Source organism: Trichosurus vulpecula, chromosome 9 (assembly GCF_011100635.1).
Source record: "Trichosurus vulpecula isolate mTriVul1 chromosome 9, mTriVul1.pri, whole genome shotgun sequence".
Lineage (NCBI taxonomy): Eukaryota > Metazoa > Chordata > Mammalia > Diprotodontia > Phalangeridae > Trichosurus > Trichosurus vulpecula.
The window spans coordinates 56,742,596-56,763,735 of record NC_050581.1 but is presented as its reverse complement, the minus strand read 5'-3'; the positions used below and the strand labels follow the sequence as shown (position 1 = coordinate 56,763,735).

Genomic DNA, 21,140 nt, shown 5'->3' with positions numbered 1-21,140 from the left:
GCTGCAGGCTCCCCACCCCTGAATTCTAAAGCATGAAGGGAGGGAAGGAGGGAACAATCATTTATTAAGTGCCTTCCAGGCACTGTTCTAATTTGCAAATAGTGTCTCATTGATCCTTGAGGAGACCTCAGAGATCATCTACTCCAGTTTTATAGATGATGAAACGGAGGCCTAGAGGTTGAGGGTCTTACCCAAGAATCACATAAGATTTAGGTTGTAAAGTGCAGGATTTAAATGCAGAAAAACTTGAAATTCAGGGCTTTTTCCTGTTTCCAGAAAGGTGACTAACTGTCTGTTGTGTTGGCTTGCTGCAAAGTTCTAAAAGACCTCCGAGTTACAGTCAACAATTCCTCAGAACCCTATCACTTTCAGCCAATTATGACACCATAGTGCGGGATGAAGCAGAGTAATGCGAAGCAGTTTCTGCCAAGAAGTTTCTGTTGACAACCTATTCCCTTTCTGGCATCTCTATGTCATTAGCTCATCTTCATAAGTTCCAAAATGATATCCTTTCCATGACCCTATTACTGCAAAATAGGGTTACCATGGCTATTAGATGGGCTGGAGACTCAGTTCTAGTTTCTATTGAGGCAGGTGTCAGTGAGGAACACAACATTTCTTTGAGCTCCTGCAAATAAGTTGCTTCCTCCCTCATTGTGTTACTTGTTAGTCATTTGTTAATGGCAGCAGGTTGTAATATTGCTGATCTGGACTGTGCCTGACTTTGCACAACCACCGACTAACAAGCATTAAGTGCCTAGTATGTACTGGTCACTGTTCTAGACTTTGGGGATGTCATCAAAGAAAAGTGAGATAGATCATCCCTGTCCTGATCTTATCCACAACATATATTTTTTCCTTCCCCCTGGGCTAGAGAAGACCTGATAAATCAGAGGCCTTTCTTAATAATCAAATACCATTGCACAGCCTCATGGATGAATTTCTCAGTTCATTCCAGTGTGTGTGTGCGTGTGTGTTTTGCCTACATCCATGTGCATGGACAGTTAGTGAATACTTAATGATGAGAATTAGGCCATTCTCAGAGGCCTGTAGAAAGACCCTCACATCTGAGAAGCAACCAGATCATTCCTGAATGTAGGACTGTGTGACCTGGCCACTTTGACTCTTCAGAAGGAATTTTCCCAGAGTGCTCATGGAGCATTGCTTAGTCCCTTAGTCCCATGCTTAGTCATGGCACCCTCACAGCAAACCCAGAAGCTCAAAGTCAGCCCAATGCACAATGGTTAAACTTTAATGGGAATTTAATGTCCAATATGGTTGTGTCTAATTCACTTGGGCCTGCTTCCTAAAGTGTGAAAAGGGTACATTTGGATCTAGCCCTGAGTGTTCTTTGGTCTTGTGACTTTGTAAATGACTTGACATCTCTGGATTTCAGGTTCATCCTGAGAATGATGAGTGGACCTGCTTTGAGCAGTCAGCCTCTCTCGACATCAAATCATTCTTCGGCTTTGAAAATGCCGTGGAGAAAATTGCAATGAAGCAGTACACGGCCAACATCAAGAAAGTAAGAAATGGGGCCAGTTAGTTTCATGTGTAACAGACTGGATGTTCAGAAGAGATAGTCACTTACAAAGTCTTCTCATTATGGTTATAGTTTCCTGAATATGGAGGGCCATTCTTGGGCTCCTCATCCTCATTGGAAATGTCCTTCCCTGGCCTGTGGAGCACCAGGATCTTGTGAAATGAGGGATCTTTATCGTAGAGGATCCTGGTTTGTCCACATCTGGCTTTTCCCCCCATGCAGTTGACTACCAACATCTGACTGGATGGCTTTACTGCTACTTTCATGATGTGGTGGCTGGATTCTCCCAGTTGCTCTGCTAAGGGTGGCTCTGGGACCCACTCAGCTCATGGAGGACATCTTTCTGTTATCTTTGCTTGCCTTGTATTCCAGGGGAAGGAAGTGATTGAGTATTATCTGAACGAGCTGATCTCTCAAGGCATCTCTCACATCCCTCGATGGACACCTTCCCCTGTCAGAGAAGAAGACCAGAGAAGTCTGGCAGGTAGGCGAGATCCAAGCACCCTGTGTGAGGTTTTAAAATTTTCCAATCTGCAAGAAAAACCACTGAGGTAGAGCTCTGATTCAATGGCACTTTATTAAAGAGTCCATAGTCCCCTCTAATTAAGTGGACCTCAGATCTCCTTTGTGATCTAAGATGCCCCTGGTCCCCAGGACCTTCCTTTATAGGGTTTGATACCCAAATATGCAAAAGAGGCATGGTAAAACACAGAATCTCATGGTTGAGACTGAAATCTTGCTCTTGAAGGCCAAAAGTTAAGACGGGCAAGGTAAGAGTCATCTTTGGTGACCAAGTGATCATAGAATGGTCACCTGCTCTTGTTGGGCAAGAGAAGGTGGTCTGGAAGTACAAAAATAAGTTGGGAGACTTTCCAAGGAATCAAGGCATCTCGCCCATGTTGGGTTTGGACATAAAATTTGAGAAAACAGGATGGAGACATCTTTGTTAGCTTTATTGTGGTTGCTCAAGTGAGCTTCATAACTGGTAAACAAGTAGTGAACATTACATTAAAATTTGAGACCTACTATAACTTATTATAATCTAATTATCCCTCTATGATTGATGTAAAATATCAAACTGATTGATACTTATTGGAATAGAGTAGGGATCCAAATGAATCATTTCTCACACCTGGCAACAGATGACTTGTTGCCTGCGTAGTCCTCCCCTCCCCTTCCCCTTCCCCCCAGAGTGCACAGCATAGACACGAGGCCATTTCATGTGGAGGGGAGAGGTGTGCAGAAGAGTGGAGTTCTTTCCTGAGACTCTTTGGGACTCCTTATGAACTTCCTCTTTAGATGCTAATCTTATAGTAGGTGAAGTTTTTATGGTATCAACACAAAGAAGAGTTCCTGTTGGATGGAGAGGAAGTACTCTTTGTTCTGAAACCATTCCAGCCTCTTCCCCCTTCCTCCCCAGGAAAGGGGATTGTTTTGGCCCATCTCCAGACTGGGGTGGGGAAGGCTTCTGAATTTCCCATAGTTCTGTCCTGAACTCATAGGCCACCGGTAATAGTAATATAGCTAATATTTCTACAACTCTTTAGGATTTGTAAAACATTTTATACATTATCTGATTTGATCTTATTCCTAACTCTAGGGAAGCTAGGTGGCACAGTGGATAGAATGTCAGGCCTGAAGTCAGAAAGACTCATGTTTGTGAGTTCAAATCTGGTCTCAGATACTTACTATCTGTGTGATCCTGGGCAATTCACTTAACCCTGTTTGCCTCAGTTTTCCCATTTGTAAAATGAGCTGGAGAGGGAAATGGCAAAATGCTCCAGTACCTTTGCCACAAAATCCCCAAATGGGGACATGAAGAGTCGGACACGACTGAACAACTACAACAGGATTCCTACTTCTAAAGCCAGCGTTCTATCCATGGTGCCATGTAATTGCTCCAATTAATCAATCAACAAGAATTTATGAAGCACTTAACTATGTGCTAGACACTGTGCAGGGCACTGGGTGTGGAAAGGTCCTTCCTGCCCCCAAGGAGCTTCTATTCCATAGAGGATCTTATATGACTGATATCTCCTTTTGAGTAACAGGATAATCGTTTCTCCTTTGTCATTGTTGAGTTTCAGTCATGTCCAACTCTTTGTGACCCCCACTGGATCATACTGGAGTGGTTTGCCATTTCCTTCTCCAGCTCATTTTACAGATGAGGAAACTGAGGCAAACAGGGTTAAGTGACTTGTCCAGGGTCACACAAACTAGTAAGCGTCTGAGGCTGGATTTGAAGTCAGGAAGATGAGTCTTCCTGACTCCAGGCCCAGTACTCTATCCACTGTGCCAAATAACTGCCCATTTCTCCTTTAGGAACTACTGAAGCTTAGTGGGGTAGTTGTCTAACCTTGTGATGCTTGGGTGACAGGATAACTAATCTCGCGCGGGGGGTGGGGTCAGGGAAAGAGGTTATGATTGTTCCGTACTCACTTTACCCCTCAGGAACAGTATTAGCCTTACACCTCTATGCATATCCTATGGCATGATTTCTTCTGCCTTTCTCATTCTATTCTCTGAGTTTCTTTGTCTGCTCAGTCTGTCTCCTTCCATCACCCAAGCAGCTGGCTTTCACTATGGTCTGCTAGGAAGAGGAGCTGTACCCCTTCCATCCCATTGTGGGTCACTGGGTGCCTTTGTGTTTGGGAACAGAAAGGAGGCCTTCACACTTGCATGAGAGACCAGAAGGATTCTGGGATTTTTTGTTTTGTGTTTTTGCCTTATCCCTTCCCCCCTTTGCTTTTCCTTCTCCTGTCTCTGCCTGTCTCCAATACATCTGCTATGGTTGGGCTGTGATTCTGCTGAGACAGTACAATGCTCCCAAGCTCAGCCTCTCTGCTTCCACTCACACAGATGCCTCTTTGATGCCCAGTTTTGGCAGAGTGGCTGTGGCTCTTAGTCTTATTGTACATTTGGGGGGCTTTGGATCATAATGTCCCAGGAGCTTCTGTTCTAATGGGGTAAGAGCTGAAAAGCAAGGGGAGGGAGATAAAGAATCCACGTGGAGGACATGGTGGCAATGCCCAGAGAAGCCCAACTAGAAGGGGAATAAAAATAGTAGAGGCCCCCAGAAGGAACTCAGCAGTGGGAGAGTGGGGACTGCCACGGCAGAAGGAGGTACTGCTTCATTTCAAAGTTGAAGTGTTTATACTGCATATCGCTCCTTAAATTTTTATGGCACTTTGTAATTCACGTGTCACTTATTAATATATACTGACACCAGGTGAGTTAGGTAGATAGGGTGGTGTATCAGTAAGGCAAGATTCATGACCTCGACAATGACCATGAATATGCCCATACAGTTTGGAATCACAAAGTATAAGAGATTCTCTAGGTAGAAGACAGAGCAAGTATAACATTTATTTAGACATCAAAGGATCAAACTCCAAGACCAACAACTCTAACCCGACATAGCAACAGTTGTATTCCAAAGCCAGTAAGTTCACCTCGATGAGGAAATTATAACACAGCATTACAGCAAAGAACCAAGTCATCCTGTAACCTTCCCATAAATACTCACTAATCCCAACTGTCTGCTTGCCTTCATTCTCTCCCCCCTCAGTATTCTGGTCTCCAAAGCTCTCTGGTCTCCACTCTTCGCTCTGCCCTCTCTCTGCAGTTCTGTTGTCTTTGTCATCACAGTTCTTACTTCTTCTCCTTGGGCTGAATTCTGACCTTAATGGCTACCTTCTGGGTATATATACTCTTCTTAGGGCCACACACCACCCCCCTTCATGTCCAGTCATCGAAAAGGTATAGGCCTGGGGCTTAGGTGTAGGCCTGCTTCTAATCAAGCCTTCCTTAACTAGCCCCACCTGTGGCTTATTGAATAAGGGGGAGTTAAGATCTTTAATCACTGATTGGCATCACAGGTAGGTGGTATCTTCATTTTAGAGCTCAAGAGGTCATGGATTTAGAGTTGAAAAAGATCTGAGAGGTCTTCTCCTTCATCCCTCTCATTTAACAAGTGAGTAAACTGAGGCCCAGAGAGATGTAATGACTTGGCCAAGATTGCACAGGTTTATTAGGCATCAGAGGAGAAGAGGCTGAGAGAAGTCAGATAACTTGACCAAGATCATGTACAGCTGGCAACGTGTCAGGGTTGTCCTTTAACCTTAGGCATTTTGAGGGCAGGTACACTATACCAAAATGGAAATATGCAAACAATTCACAGATAGTCTTTTAAAATCAAATGTTTCCGATCAACCAAAAAAATGGCAAGAATTCTGCTGAAATTTTATAGAATTTTTTGAGCCAGATGGCCTTAAGAGATCTTTGTTGGCTTTTGTGACCTTGCTGTCTGCTGATTTTCTTGCTCCCTTTTGTATGGCTCTTTCTTAGTCTCTATGGATCAGAATACATTTCCCACTAAGTGTGGCTGTGTCCCCTTAGTCCTCTTTTCTATACCTGGTGATTTCATCAGCTCCCATGGGGTTCAATTATCACCAATACACAAATGATTCCCATATCTTTTAACCATCCCTAGTCTCCTGTGAATTGCAATTCCATATCACCAGCTGCTTGTTGGATATCTCTGCTTGGATTTCATATGGCGTGTAGAACCTGGGATGTCCAAAGTGGAGCTCTTTATTCTTTCCTCCCTCTCTCCCAAAATACCATACCCTACTCTACCTTAAAACTTACTTGTTTCTTTTGAGGGTACCAGTCTTCTTCCATCTACATCCTCAGTTATCCTTGACTCTTCATTCTGCCTCTCTGGTCATGTCTCACTGGTTACTGAGTGTTGTAGCTGATGTCTTTCATACCTGTTTCCTTCTCTCCATTCACATGTCTTCTACTGCTTACACTATTGCTGGAGCCTCCTAATTGGTATTCTTGCCTCAAGTCTTTCCTCTTTCCATTCCCACTTCCAGATATGATATATCTTTAGGTGTGGCCTTTTGACTGAGTCCAAGTTTTACAGAACAAATCATTTTATTAAGGGGATTTGTTCTGTGAGGTGTGGATTCAGTCAAAGGGCTGCTCTTGAGGACCTAGAGGGCCACATGTGGCCTGGAGGTTGCAGGTTCCCCACCCCTGAATAATCAAATAAATCTTCCTAAGGCATAGAATCTCAAGCTCTTCCTTTTGCCCTAATGTGGCATCTATGCAGGTTCTGCTGGTAAATGCTTGACAACTGACTGCCTGAAAAAAAAATGTCCATATGACATACTTTTAAGTTTACTCTGCCTTGATAACATTTTCACTTTCTTAAGTCTAAAAATAAGCACAAGAATATGTACAGTCCTGATTTTATAGCATTTGCTGATTTCCAAGGTGTAAATGCTTACACTGAAAATTAAAAAATCAGCTCTTTTGAGCTTGTTTGAGCTGGCTCCACAACACCCCTGCATCCATGCCTACAATCTACCTCCCATCTGCCTTCCCAGGCTTACTTCATATTACTCTCCTTAACACCAGCCAAAATGGACCACTAACTGTTCCCTGAACTCAATAGTCTATCCTCTTTGTGACTTTGTAAAAATTCTCCCCATGTCTAGATTACAATACCTCCCTTACTAGGACCTCTCAGAATTCTTAGCTTCCTTCAAGTCTTAGCTCAGATGTCACCTCCTAAAGACTTTTCTGATTTTTTGCTTTATCCCCACCCCAGGTATTACTGCTCTCTTCCTTTTAAAATATATTATACTTACTTATCTTCATAAATCTGTATCCCTCATGTAGGACTGAGGGCAGCCACTGTTCCATTTTATCTCTGTTTTCCTCTCTATCTCTTATTTGGTCATGAACTCTTCCCTTATTCCCATAATCCTCTAATTTGCTTAAGATATCACTATTCGTGTCTAAATTGTGTACCCACTTTAACTTCGTCTTGGTATATGGCGTGAGATGTTGGTCTATACTTAGTTTCTGCCATACTTCTTTCTAGTTTTCCCAGCAGTCTGTTGAATAGTGAGTTCTTTTCTCCAAAGCTTGGATCCTTTGGTTTATCAACACTAGACTACTGTGGTCATTTACTTCTGTATATTGTACACCTAATCTATTCCACTGATCACCCACTCTCCTTTTTATCTAGATTTTTTATTGTTTTGATGAGTACCAGTTGATAGTATATAGTCTGGGATCTGGTACTGTTAGGTTGTCTTCCTTTACTTTTTTTAAAAAACTGATTCCCTTGGTACTCTTAATATTTTGTATTTCCAGATGAATTTTGTTATTATTTTTCTAGCTTTCTAAAATAATTCTTTTGTAGTTTGATTGATATGTGACTGAATAAGTAAAGTAATTTAGGTACCGTTGTCATTTTGCAGTTGAGGAACCGAGGCAAAGAGGGCCAAGTGACTTGCCCAGGGTGAGTCACATCGCTAGTGAGTGTCTGAGGCTGGATTTGAACAGGTGTTCTTGCTTCCAGTCCTGGTGCTGTATCTACTGTGCCACCTAGCTGCCCATCATCTATGCTACCTTTTAGCAAAATGAAGTTTCCTTGATCATCTCTTTTAATTAGGTCTGTTTTTGCTTTTGCTTTTTTTCTGAGATGATGATTGCAATTCCTGCCTGTTTTTTTACATCAGCTGAAGCATAATAGATTTTCCTCCAGCCCCTGAGTTTTACTCTGTGCGGCTCTCTTTATTTAAAGTGTGTTTCTTGTAAACAACATATTGTTGGATTCTGATTTCTAATCTATCCTGCTATCCACTTCCATTCACATTCAATTATGATTGCTAACTATGTATTTCCCTCCATCTTATTCTCTTTTGTTTATCATTCTCTCTCTCTTTTTTATACTATCCCTTCTCAAAAGTCTGCTTTGCTTCTGACTACTACCTCTCATAATCTGCCCTCCTTATCACTCCTCTACTCTATTTTAGTTCCTTCCCCTCCTACTTCCCTCTTGGGTAATATGGATTTCTATTCCCAGTTGAGTATGTATATATGTTCTCCCCTCTTTAAACTAGTGAAGATGAAAGTGAGGTTTAAGCATTGCTTACTCCCCATATTTTCCCTTTGATTGTAAAAACTCTTCCTTGTGCACCTCTTTTAGGTGAGCTAGTTTTCCCTATTCTTCCTCTTTCCCTCTTTTCTCGATACATCCTTCTTTATTAGCCTTCCATTTTTCTTTTGGGATCATCCCAACATAATAGACTCAAACCCCTGCCCTCTAAGTAGACTCCTAACTCCTCTAATGATGATAAAGTTCTTGGGGATTTTATACATACACACACATGTATTTGTATATGTGTTTGTATGTATTGTATATATACACATATACATACATATATATATATATATCTTCCTATTTGGGAATGTAATAATTTTAACCTTATTGATTTCCTCATGCTTTCCTCATTCATATTTACCTTTCTATGTCTTTCTTGAGTCTTATGTTGGAATATAAAATTTTCTATTCAGCTCTGATCTTCTTATCAGGAATGCCTGGAAGTCTTTTATTTCATTAAATATCCATTTTCTCCCTGAAAGATTATACTCAGTTTTGATGGGTTAGTTATTCTTGGTTGTAATCCTAGCTCTTTTGCCTTCCAGAATATCATATTCCATGTTCTCTACTCCTTTATAGTTGTTAATTATTTTTTCATAATTTATTTCATTCTCATTTCTTTTCCCAATTTTTTCTCTACATCTCTTATTTGATTTTTAAAATTTTCTTTTGCTTTAAAAAAAACTTTCTTTAGTTCTTTTAGGAATTCTTGTTGGGCTTGTTTCTAATCTACATTTTTTTTTCTTTGAGGCTTTGCTTGTAAATGTTTTCACGTCATTGTCCTCCTCTGAGTTTGTGCTTGAGCTTCCTGTTCACCATAGTAGCTTTTTATAGTCATGTTTTTCTTTTTTGTTGTTGTTTGCTCATTTTTTCAGTCTATTTCTTGACTTTGGAATTTATGTTAGCATTGAGCTCTGCTCCTCTGGGGGTGAGGGATTATTGTCCCAACCTTCAGGCTTTTTTACCCTGCTGCTTTCACAAATAGTTCTGGGGGGGGATCTATAAGTTTTCAGTGCTTCTAAGATGGTGTGATCTGGGGAGAGGTCACTGCTCTCCTGCTGTATGTCCTGCTCTGGTTTTTACCTAAGAAAGGCCCCTGCTCCCTTATGATGGACTGCAAGTGCTCCTCTCTACCCTGGAACTGCCACCCAGAATTGGTTCATGGGCAATGGCATTGCCAAATGGTGCCCAGTCCTGCACCCAATGCTAGCACAGGGATCCCTTTCTGACTAGATGTTACCATCTTTGGGCAATGAGTGCCCCTGGTGTAGATGCTGCTGCTACTGCCACAGCCTCCAAGGCCCACAGCTGATGTCACTGACTTCTGTGCTCCCAGTCAGTCCCTACCCTAGTGCCATAGACCTCTTGTTTTGACTCCCTAAGTTGTCTTGGACTGGAAAAATGTATCACCTCAATCTTTTGCTGGCTATGCTGCTTTACATTTTGATTTGATGAGTTAAAGTTGTTTAGAGGTGAATGTTGTAAGGGCTGAGCCAGAATGCTCCCTTACTCTGCCATCTTGGTTCTACCACCCCCTGTTCTTATAGATGGGGAAACTGGGTAGTAAGGAGGGCAGTGACTTTAACAAGGTGATGCAGCTAATTTGTGGCAGAGTTGGAAATAAAGGCCAAGTCCCCTGATTCTTAGTCCAGCATATTTTCTGCAATGTTATGCTGCCCCCTTTCTTGTCTGTTACTGATTGTCCTATGATCCTACTCCTTTCCTTTCAGCTGACAAACTGGACACAGATTACATTGAGCGGTATTTGGGGCAGCTCACCCCCATGCAGGAGAGCTGCTTGATCAGACTTCGCCAGTGGTTACAGGAAACGCATAAAGGAAAGGTGAGTGCCTACAGGGCCTTACTTTGTTTAGTGGTCTTGACATTCAAACATGAACAAAGCACCTACTGTGTGTACGGCACATACTCTAGGTGCTAGAGATACAAAAATGAAGTAAGATACAGTCCCTATCCTTGAGGCTCTCACAGTCAAGTTGGGAGATGAGAAATGGGCACGATCATAAAAATGGGGCTGAGTGTAAGTGCAAATTACATGACTAGACAAATTGTGTGAAAAATTTGAGGAGGAAGTGATCATTTTTGTCTAAGGGGTGATCTGAGCTGAGACTTGAAGGAAGAGAGGGGTTTCAACAGATGGATACCAGGGAGGAGTCCCTTTCGGACCTAGAGGACAGGCGAGAACAAAGACATAGAGGTAAGAGTGAGCAGGGAGAGGGTAAATAGTTTAGTTTGACTGCAAATACAGTTCACAAAGAGGAATAGAATTTGATAAGCCTGGAGAGGAAGGGAGGCTGTGTCTAGGCCATGAATGTCAGGCCTGGGAATATGGACTTGGTTTGGTAAGACTTGATTTTGTTTTAGTACCTTCCTCCAGAGTGGTTGTGATGCTTAAGTGACCTAATATATTACACTCTACAGCACTATATAAAATTCCATTATTGTTAATGTTGTTGTTGTTAGACAAGTGACATGATCAAAGCGTCATATGAGGAACATTGCTTGGGTTAGCAGTACACACGTTTCAGAAAGGTACATCTTCAGCGATATGGAAAGAACTGGACTGTAGACAGTCTGGAACATAGAAACTCAAATTTCATTGCACCTTGGGTATTTCTTAAGCAACGCTAACAATAATGATGATGATAGCTGAATTTATATAATACCTACTATGGGCCAGGCGCTATGCTACAAATATTATCTCATTTGATCCTCTTGGTCTGTAGTCAGAAGCAGAGGATCAGAAGTCAGGAAAAGGTAATGATTTATGTTCAAAAACCTCTCTTGGTGTGGTGTATTTATTCCTGTATGCCTTTGAGTGCTGGGTCAAAACTAGGGGCAGCAGCTGGGACCACCATTCTACAATAGCTGAGTACCCTTCCTTGACAGCATCTGGGTCCATGAGGGTGACAGAGAGGTAAATAGAACTCAGAAGGCACAAGCAATCATGTGTTCTATGTTCTATGGCATACTTAATACCATGACCTTTCGGTCATTTTTGACTACCATAATCGTGTGATTATGGCTAAAGGAATTCAGACAGGAACCTCAGATTAAGCAAATCAACAAAATGTGTTCAGGAACACAAGCACTTTTCTCCTTCCTCTCTTCCCCTCCCTTAAGGGCTTTTAAGGACTCCTGAGCCTTGCTTGATCTCCTCCTTGAAGATGAACCCTTAGGACCTCTGGCTTTTCCATCTGCCCTCTTGCTGAACCCTCCTATATGCATTGTCTCCCTCAATGAGAGTGTTAGCTCCATGAGAGTAGGGCCTTTTTCTTTTCTTTCATTTTTTTTTTTTAAATTCAATTTTATTTTATTTTCAGGTTCATATTCTCTCTCTCCTGGACCATCCATCCCCAATACCCAAACAGTAAGAAAACAAGAAAAAAACCAAATCTTTTACAGACAGTTGTCTTCTTTTTCTATCTGTATTCCTGGTACTTGGTACAAAAAAAGTGTGTAATAAATGCTCCCCCCTCCCATTCATTCACCTACTCTTCATTCATTCATTTTTTCCTTTCCCTTCTCCTCCTCCATCTAAGGCATAGACTTAAACTGCTCTTCTCAGGGACATACATATTTTTTTCTGTCTTTGTCAGGAAATGAATGACAAGAGATATTCTTTTGCAAAGTTTCAAAGAGTCAGAGTCTACATGCTGGAAATTACTTCAGAGCTATTTAGCCCAACAAATATATTATACAGAACACTTTCTTCATCCCCCAATACTTGTCAACCAGCCAATTCTTGAAGACCTCCAATGAGGGGAACCTATTACTTCCTGAGATACCTCGTCTTACTTTTGGCTAGCTCTCATTAATAGGAAGTTTTCCTTAAGTTGATCCTAAATTTGTCTCTGCAATTTCCACTCATTGTTCCTAGTTTTTCCTTAGGGGTTGGAGCAGAAGTTGTGGGGAGAGGTAAACTCTCTAAGTCTGATCCCTTTTCCATAGCACAATCCTTTGAATAGCCAAATAGCTGTTATGTCCTCTCTCAGGCTAAACCTGCTCTTTTTTTTGAGACTAAGCACCTTTGTAAATAGCAAATGGTTTCTTTTCTGGTCTTCTCACCACCTTGAGGTACCTCTTTAAAGAAAATCTTATTGATAGACATTTCCTATTACAAGCCAACTTTCAGCCCTAACTTGTAAGAAAGAAAAGAATTAACCAAAACTTACCCACAAAATGAATGGATAGATGCAACATTCTATTCCCATAACTCCCCCACCTCTTTACTGAGAGGAGGGGAGTATGTTTCATCATCTATTCTTTAGGACTAAAATGGCATTAATTCAATTCTATTAAAAGCAAGTACTTATTAATATAATTCAGCTGCTCTTTAGGTGCTGTTTTCATTTACATTATTGTAGAGTTGTCATTTTGCATCTTATTTTCCTGGTTTTGCTTTCTTTGGGTCTTCTTCCTTGAGATATATATTTTTTTAAGACTGGGTCTCCCTAATGGGCCATGTGGAAGTTGAATAGCCACTCACAGACCCAGTCTTACTACTGATCAGCATAGACACTTTGACTTGCTCTGTTTCTGACCTTTCTATCCTCCTTAGGCAACCTGGTGAGGCTCACCATATTTGTCCTAGGCTTAGTGTGGACACCTGATTGGCTTAGCCCATGTCAGCTCAGTACTCCACCAACTTCCTCCAGTTATAGGGATTACAGGTGTTTGCCACCATACTCAGCCCAATATCTTTTTAAAAATCTGCCCAGAACTGATCATAGTGCTCCAAATATGGCCTGACCAGGGTCAAGATAGTGGAGTTGTTGCCTCCTTATTCTGGACATTGTGCCTTTCTTCATGTAAACTAGGATAGCATAGCTTTTTTGGCTGCCATGCTACACTTGATTCATGCTGAGTTGGCAGGTACTAAGATTTCTAGATTTTTTTTTTCTCCATAGGAATCTAACCATATTTCCTCCTCCTTCCTCTTTTCCTCTCTCCCTCAAGTTGCTTTTTGAATCTAGATGCATAATATAGGCACTCAGATAAATTTCATATTATTTTTACCCATTGTTTGAGATCTTTTAAGAAAGATAATCTGCTACCTAAAACCAACAGCAAGCATTATCTGTAATGGGGATAAGCCAAAAACCTTCCCAATAAGATCAGAGGTAAAACAAGGATGCCCATTATCACCAATATTATTCAATATTGTACTAGAAATTCTAGCTACAGTGATAAGAGAAAGAAACAAAATTGAAGGAGTCAGAATGGATCATCAAAAAATAAAACTATCTCTTTTTTAAAATGATGTGATGGTATACTTGGAAAATCCTAGAGATACAACTAAAAATTAATTGAAGCAATTAATAATTTTGACAAAGTAGCAGGATGTAAAATTAATCCATGTAAGTCATCAGCATTTCTATATGTCACCAACAAAGCCCTGCAAGAAGAGATAGTAAGAGATATATCATTTAAAATAACCATCGACAATATAAATATCTGGATGTATGTCTGCTAAGACAAAGGGACTATATGAACATAATTATAAAACACTTTTTGTACGAATAAAGTCATATTTAAGTAATGGTGGGAATATTAATTGTTCATGAGTGGGTCAAGCCAATATAATAAAAATGACAATTCTACCTAAACTAATCTATGTATTCAGTGCCATCCCAATTAAACTTTAAAAATTGTATTGAACTAGAAAAAATAATAACAAATTTATTTGGAAAAACAAAAGGTCGAGAATATAAAAGGAATTAATGAAAAAATGTAAAGGAAAGAGGTTTAGCAGTACCAGATCTTAAACTGTATTATAAGGCAGTAATTACCAAAACTATTTGGTACTGGCTAAGAAATAGAATGGTGAATCAGTGGAATAGAGGAGATATACAATACACAGTAGTAAACCTTGTGTTTGACAAACATAAAGATCTAAGCTTTTGGGATAAGAACTCACTATTTAGTAAAAAATTGCTGGGAAAACTGGAAAGCAGTCTGGCAGAAACTATGTATAGACTAATATCTTATACCATTTGCCATGAGAAGGTCAAAATGGATACATGAACTAGACATAAAGAGAGATATCATAAGTAAATTATAAGAACATGGGCCATATTACCTATCAGATTGATAGGTAGGAGAAGAATTTATGAATAAACAAGAGATAGAGAGCACTATGATATGTAAAACAGATAATTTTGATTACATTAAATTAAAAAAGTTTTGTATGAATAAAACAAATAAAACTGAGATTAGAAAGTGTTGCAACAATCTGGCTAGCAGCTGCTGTGGGGGTGAAAGGCCAACACAAGCACAACAACAAGAATGCTGCCAGCACAAGTTCTTTGGATCCGCTTTACTAAGGACAGCAACATTAAGGGGTTAACAATCTTGTTGCAGTCCAACATACAAATATCATTCACTTAGTTCAGGGGAAAAAGCCAGCACCTGAACTTCACAGCAAATAAAAACAAATTACAAAGATACATTATAAACAGACCAAATACAATTCATAGGAACCAAGGAACCATCAACATCTGAGTTCAGGAGCCGGGGAGCTCATAACAATGGCTGGCCCAGAGTCATGTGCCACTCCTCCTGTGGCTCAGAGCCCCAAGCAAATAGCTCTGTTCTTTCTTTTTATACACTCTTTAGCAGTCATCAAAGTCATCTGTGCCACCAGAACTTAGGCTCCTACTTAGACTCTGGTTTTAGCAACTCCCCTTAGGACCCTGAGGGCTTCAGGCCCACATAGGTTTAACTCCTAGTAGATAGGGGTTTGGGCCTGGGGCTTTGCACCTAGTAAGGCTCAATCAAAGACACTTAATTAATTTATCATTCTAAAACAGTAAAAAAGTCCCAACTTGATTGATATTACAGAAGGAAAATAGAAAATTGAGAAAAATTTTATAGACAGTTTCTTGGATAAAGGCCTTATATCTTAAATATATAGAAAATATAAGAATATCAGTCATTCTCCAATTGATAAATGGTCAAGGGATATGAACAGAAAGTGTTTTTACTTGTCAAAAAAAGCGAGTAGTTTGGCATAGTTTTTTGATGAAACTATGCTGACTTTTAGTGATCACAGCTTCCATTTCTCAGTTCTCACAAACCCATCTGCTCAATGTGTTCTAAAATTTTTCCAGGTATAGAAGTCAAGCTCATTGACTTACCATTTATAGACTAACGACCGTTTTCCTTTTCTTGAAAACTGTAACATTTGATCTTCTCTAGTTCTGCAACACCTCTCCTAGACAAGTCAAAACTATCAGCTCTCCAAATTTCCTCCACAAAAAAAGAGAGAACATTGCCTCAGAGGCAACATAGAGCAGCTGAAATAAATAAAAGTCTGGTAAAGCAATTGTTCTCCTAGACAACTTGAGGAGACTCCAGGAAAGACTGGATTTCCAGGGGTAGAGTTTTGAACTGAGTGAAATGCAAACACCTCCAGGCCAACTCTGCAAAATCAACAAACAAAAAGCCCTGGGGGGTGGGGGGCTGCTAGGGTTGAGAGCCAGCTTCTGCCCTAGAAACTTTCATCTCACCGGGTCTGACCGTTCAGTTGGAGAAGATTAAAGGACCTTCCACTATTAAGGGATGCCAAGCACAACTGAGCTGACCAGGCCCCTCTCAGGCTATGGTGTTGGGGAAAAGGAAGTTAGCATACACCTGGGGAATGCAATAGGGAGGGGTAGGGACCTGTTGGCTATGGGCACTTACAGGAGAGCAGAGTTCCTGGTTTCATTTCCAGGGCAGAGAAGACAGCTGTAGTTTGCAGCCACCAGAGGAACCACAGGGAGTAAGATCATTTGTGGGACAGTGTGGCTGGGGACCCTAGCTATGGTTTAGGAATGGAGAGAAAAGCCCAAGATTGAGCCCTAGGACAGACCTCAGAAAATAAGAAGGACCTGAAGCTTGGGGCACTATTCCCCATACCTTGGGACTAGAACTTGATTACCATAATAGCTGCTAAAAACAGAATAAAACAAAAGTAAAAATAAAAATGAGTAAGCAAAGAAGAAAGAACCAAACCACAGATAGCTACTATGGGGATAGAGAAAAATCTGGATTCATATTCAGAGGAAGATAATGGAGCTAAAAAAAACCGCCCCTTTTTCATTGAGAAATGTCGAATGGACCCAAGCACAAAAAGAGTTCTTGGAAGAACTTAAAAAGGACTTTAAAAATCAAATAAGATTGAGAAAAAAGTAAAAAAATAAGAACAATCCAAGAAAATTATTAAAAGAAAGTCAGCCAACTCGAAATAGAGAATAAAAAACTCAAGGAAGACAATAATTCCTTGAAAACTAGAAGTGGGCAAATGGAAACTAATGATGTTCTAAGACACCAAGACATAACAAACCAAAATCAAAAGAATGAAAAAATAGAAGGGAATGTGAAACATCTGATCAGAAAAACAACTGACCTGGAGAATAGATCAAGGAGAAATAATGTAAGAATGGTCGGACTACCAGAAAATTATGATGAAAAAATAATCTTGATAACAGTATTATAAGAAATTATTAAGGAAAATTGCCCTGAAGTTCTAGAACAAGAAGGCGAAGCAGAAATAGAAAAAATCCACCAATCATTGAAAGAGATCCCAGGAGGAAACTTACAGCAATATCATAGCCAAATTTCAAAGCTCCCAGGTTAAGGAGAAAATATGGGAAACAACAAGCAAAAAACAATTTAAATATCATGGAGCTACACTAAAGATTACACAAGACCCAGCAGCTACTATGTTGAAGTACTGCAGGTCTTGGAATACTATATTTCCTAGAGCAAAAGAGCTGGGTTATGACCAAGGTAACTTACCCAGCAAAGTTAAGTATAATCCTGAATGAAAAAAAGGATATTTAACAAACTGAAAGACTTTAAGGGATTTGTGACAACAACAGCAGAACCAAAGGGAAAATTCGACATATGATATCCAGGAGAAATATAAGGTAAACATTAAAGACCAATTATAAGGGACTCAATAAGGTCAAATTGTTTGCTTCTTATATATGAAGATATTATCAGCACTCTTATGACTGTTGTAATTATTTGGGTAATTTGAAAGAAAGACTTGGACTGAGCTGTGTATGATGGGGTGGTTCTAAAAAAAACTATAGGGAGAGATAAAAAGAAGTAATTATCTCATATAAATGAGATGTAAAAGGAAAATTTGATACAGAAGAAGCTAGTGGGGGGAGGGTGGGTAGTACTAGAAACTTGTTCTTATCAGGAATGGGTTAAAGAGGGATCAACATATATATCTAGAAAGGTTTATAAAAGTCTTCTAAATTCAGAAAGAAATAAGAGGACAAGGGGATAGGGCAGGGGAGAGGATAAGTGGGGGACTCTTGGAGGTGTGGGTAGGTTAAGGAATAAGAAGGCAAGGTAGAAGGTAGAAGTAAAGCAGAGGAGTGAAGAGGGATAGAATAGTGTGAGAAAGATAGTGAGGAAAAATAGAAAAGAGAAAGTACACAACAAGCAATTATAGCTTAGAATGTGAATGGGATGAATTTACCCATAAAATGGAAACTGATAGCAGATTAAAATTTTGAATTCAACAATATGTTGCTTTTAGGAAGTGCTATAAAAATGAGAGACACATAAAGATAAAATAAAGGGCTAAAGTATTTATTACATACAAAAGCAGGTATAGTAATCATGATCTCAGATAAAGTTAAGGCTAAAATAGATTTAATCACAAGGGAAAAATAGGGAAACTACACTGTGTCAGCAATATTACTTAGTATTGTGTTAGACCATTTAAATAGCTAGACAGTATAAAATATCTGAGAGGAACTATATGAACATAAAATAAAACACTTTTTATACAAATAAAGTCAGATTTAAATAATTGAAGTAATAGAATAAGTCAATATAATTTTTAAATGACAATTTTACCTAACTAATCTATTTATTCAATGCCATCCCAATTAAGTTACTAAAATATTATCTTAGTGAATTAGAAAAAAATGATAACAAAGTTTATTTGGAAGAACAAAAGGTCAGGACCCTCAAGTAAACCAAAAGATGTAAAGGAAGTAGATTTAGTAGTATCAAACCTTAAGCTGTATTATAAGGTGAGAGCATTGTTGAAGTGTAAAATGGATAATTTCAATTATTTTAAATTAAAATTTTCTTGTATAAGTGAAACCTATGAAGCCAAGAATAGAAGGAATGTGAAAAATGGTGGGAAAAAAACTTTCATAGACAATCTCTTAGATAGGATGTGATTGGGTTAGAATATTGCTGTGGTGTTGGAAATGATGTGCTGGTTAATTTAGAAAAATATGGAAAGACTTGGACTTATGAAGGAAGATGCTGTCCACCTTCAGAGAAATAGATGACAAATGGAAATAAGCACAGTACATAATATGTGTATGAGTATATATGTGTATGTTTATAGATATCTATGTGTATATGTATGTATATGTGTGTATATATGTACTCATGTGTATGTATGTATATCAGTGTTTAATTGTAGCCTTCTTGAGGGAGAGGGAGGAGAAAAAATAAAGCAAAAAGTGCATAGCAGAGAACAAAAGAAAACCTAGAGGGATGCAAAGAAAAGCCGGACAGCTTTGAAAATAATGTGTAGTATTTATTATATGTATTTTCTTGAAATGGAAATTTATTGTTTTATACTGAATGTTCTGTTGCATACATGGCAGTGTTGTTTTTTTCTTAGTCCATTTTGTACTTGTTTAAAATAAATAAAAAGTTTACAAAAAACCCTAAAACAACCCACCTTTCCTATTCAGCAACAGCTGCTTAGCAGTCCAAGCTGCCCCTTCCTCATCTGCAGCTGAGGCAGCGAAATGAACAATTGTACCACACACGGCCCTAAGTTTTCTAGAGTTTTTATAATCTAGAATGGTAGAAAGGCTGCTGATTGTAAGTCTCTCATCCACATCTTAGAACTGAGTGGGAAGACAGTCCTCTTCACAAGTTGGTGGCTTAGGGTCATAGATTTAAAGTTGGGAAGAGATCATTGATTTTACAGATGAGGCAACTTGATGCTTAAAGAGGCTAGATTATCTGCCCAGGACCATACAGCTTATAAATATCAGAAGCAGGATTTGAAAACAGGTCTTCTGGCCTTTTTCTTCTTCTTGTCCAACACTTTCCCCACCACTACACCATGGTGCTCCTTCAGTCTCTTGAAGGAGACCAAGGTGTGAAAGGTTGTGTTAGTTTGGGCAGCTTTCTTTGCTGTGTCAGGAAAGAAAGCTCCATGGACTCTTTTCTCTTCCCTCTCTCCCACAGATTCCCAAAGATGAGCACATTCTTCGATTCTTGAGGGCTCGAGACTTTCACTTTGAAAAGGCCTGGGAGATGCTGTGCCAGTCCTTGAACTGGAGAAAGCAGCACCAAGTGGACTACATCCTTCAGACATGGCGGCCCCCACCCCTCCTGGAGGAGTTCTATGCAGGCGGCTGGCATTACCAGGATAGAGGTTTGCCTTTTTATGGATCTTTGAAGCCTTCAGTTTCTCCCAACAGTACAGCAAAGAGAGAGAAAACATGGGACTCTGGTGTGGGTGACTTGACCCCAGTTTTCCTAGTGGTAGTCCCAAAGCCATTCTGTTAGTCTCAGAAGAGTTGCTAAGGGGAAATGGATTGGTTCCTGACTTCTTGATTTCATTGGTTTTGAGAACACTCTTCATATTATCAATTTATCTTTTGTTTTCTTTCCAAACCTCTTCCCTCCCCCTACTTTCCCTGCTAGGGAGTTGTGAAATGGCAAAGATGATCCTTCCATCCTCTGAAAAAAGAAAACAAAGCTTAGAAAGAAAGGAGTGCAATTGGCACTAGAATCCCTCTTCTTTGGCTCCAGGGTCAAAACTTTCTCTACTAGGATGGGTTATTTCCTATGAGCCCAAGATTGGCCTGGCCATTCTATGTGACTTGTTCCAAGCTTCGAGCAGTCTCTCTGGGTAGAGTCTGGAGATTATATTAGCAGCAGAATCCTTTGCTTCTCACTAGTGTCTTTGCTATTCTCCCAGATTTTGAGGGTGGAGGAGTAAGAGAGAAATGAGAAGTGTTACTGACTTATTTTCTCTTCTTTTTACATGATCTCTCTTACAAAGATGGCCGCCCTCTCTACATCCTGCGTCTTGGCCAGATGGATACAAAAGGCTTGATGAAGGCAGTGGGAGAGGAGGCACTCCTTCGGCATGTGAGTAGTGGGTCTCCCGTTTTTTTCAATTAATAAGCATTTATTTTTTTCTTCCATCTCCCCTCTTCTCCCACCACTGGGAAAAAAAAAGAAAAACCAAACTCTTGTAACAAATATGCATCAAGGCAAACAAATTCCCAAATTGGCCGTGTCTAAAAATGTATGTTTCATTCTGTACCTTGTGTCTGTCACTTTCCCATCTAGAGATGGGTAACCTACTTCTTTACTGGTCCTCTGGAATTGTGGTTGGTCATTGAGCTAATCAGAGTTCTTAAGTCTTTCAGTTATTTTCCTTTATATTGCTGTTGTTTTTATGAATTGTTTTCCAGGTTCTGCTTATTTGACTTTGCATTAGTTCATACAAACCTTCCTAGATTTCTCATTTCTTAAGGCCCTACCATTTCCTTAGGACTTCAGATGGGCTAAGTTCCTAAGGCCAACTTTATGGGTTGTAAAAGGTGCACTCATGAGTCA

General features: G+C 39.8%; 1 protein-coding gene across 1 annotated transcript in view; it reads left to right on the top strand.

The window, feature by feature from the left end:
* SEC14L5 (SEC14 like lipid binding 5) overlaps positions 1 to 21,140 on the top strand; it is a 75,953-nt gene that overhangs the window by 42,813 nt on the left and 12,000 nt on the right. The window contains exons 4-8 of the mRNA XM_036739216.1: positions 1,397 to 1,525; positions 1,916 to 2,027; positions 10,238 to 10,350; positions 19,755 to 19,944; positions 20,578 to 20,666. Coding sequence (XP_036595111.1) covers positions 1,397 to 1,525; positions 1,916 to 2,027; positions 10,238 to 10,350; positions 19,755 to 19,944; positions 20,578 to 20,666 — 633 coding nt within the window. The remainder of the gene's footprint in view (positions 1 to 1,396; positions 1,526 to 1,915; positions 2,028 to 10,237; positions 10,351 to 19,754; positions 19,945 to 20,577; positions 20,667 to 21,140) is intronic.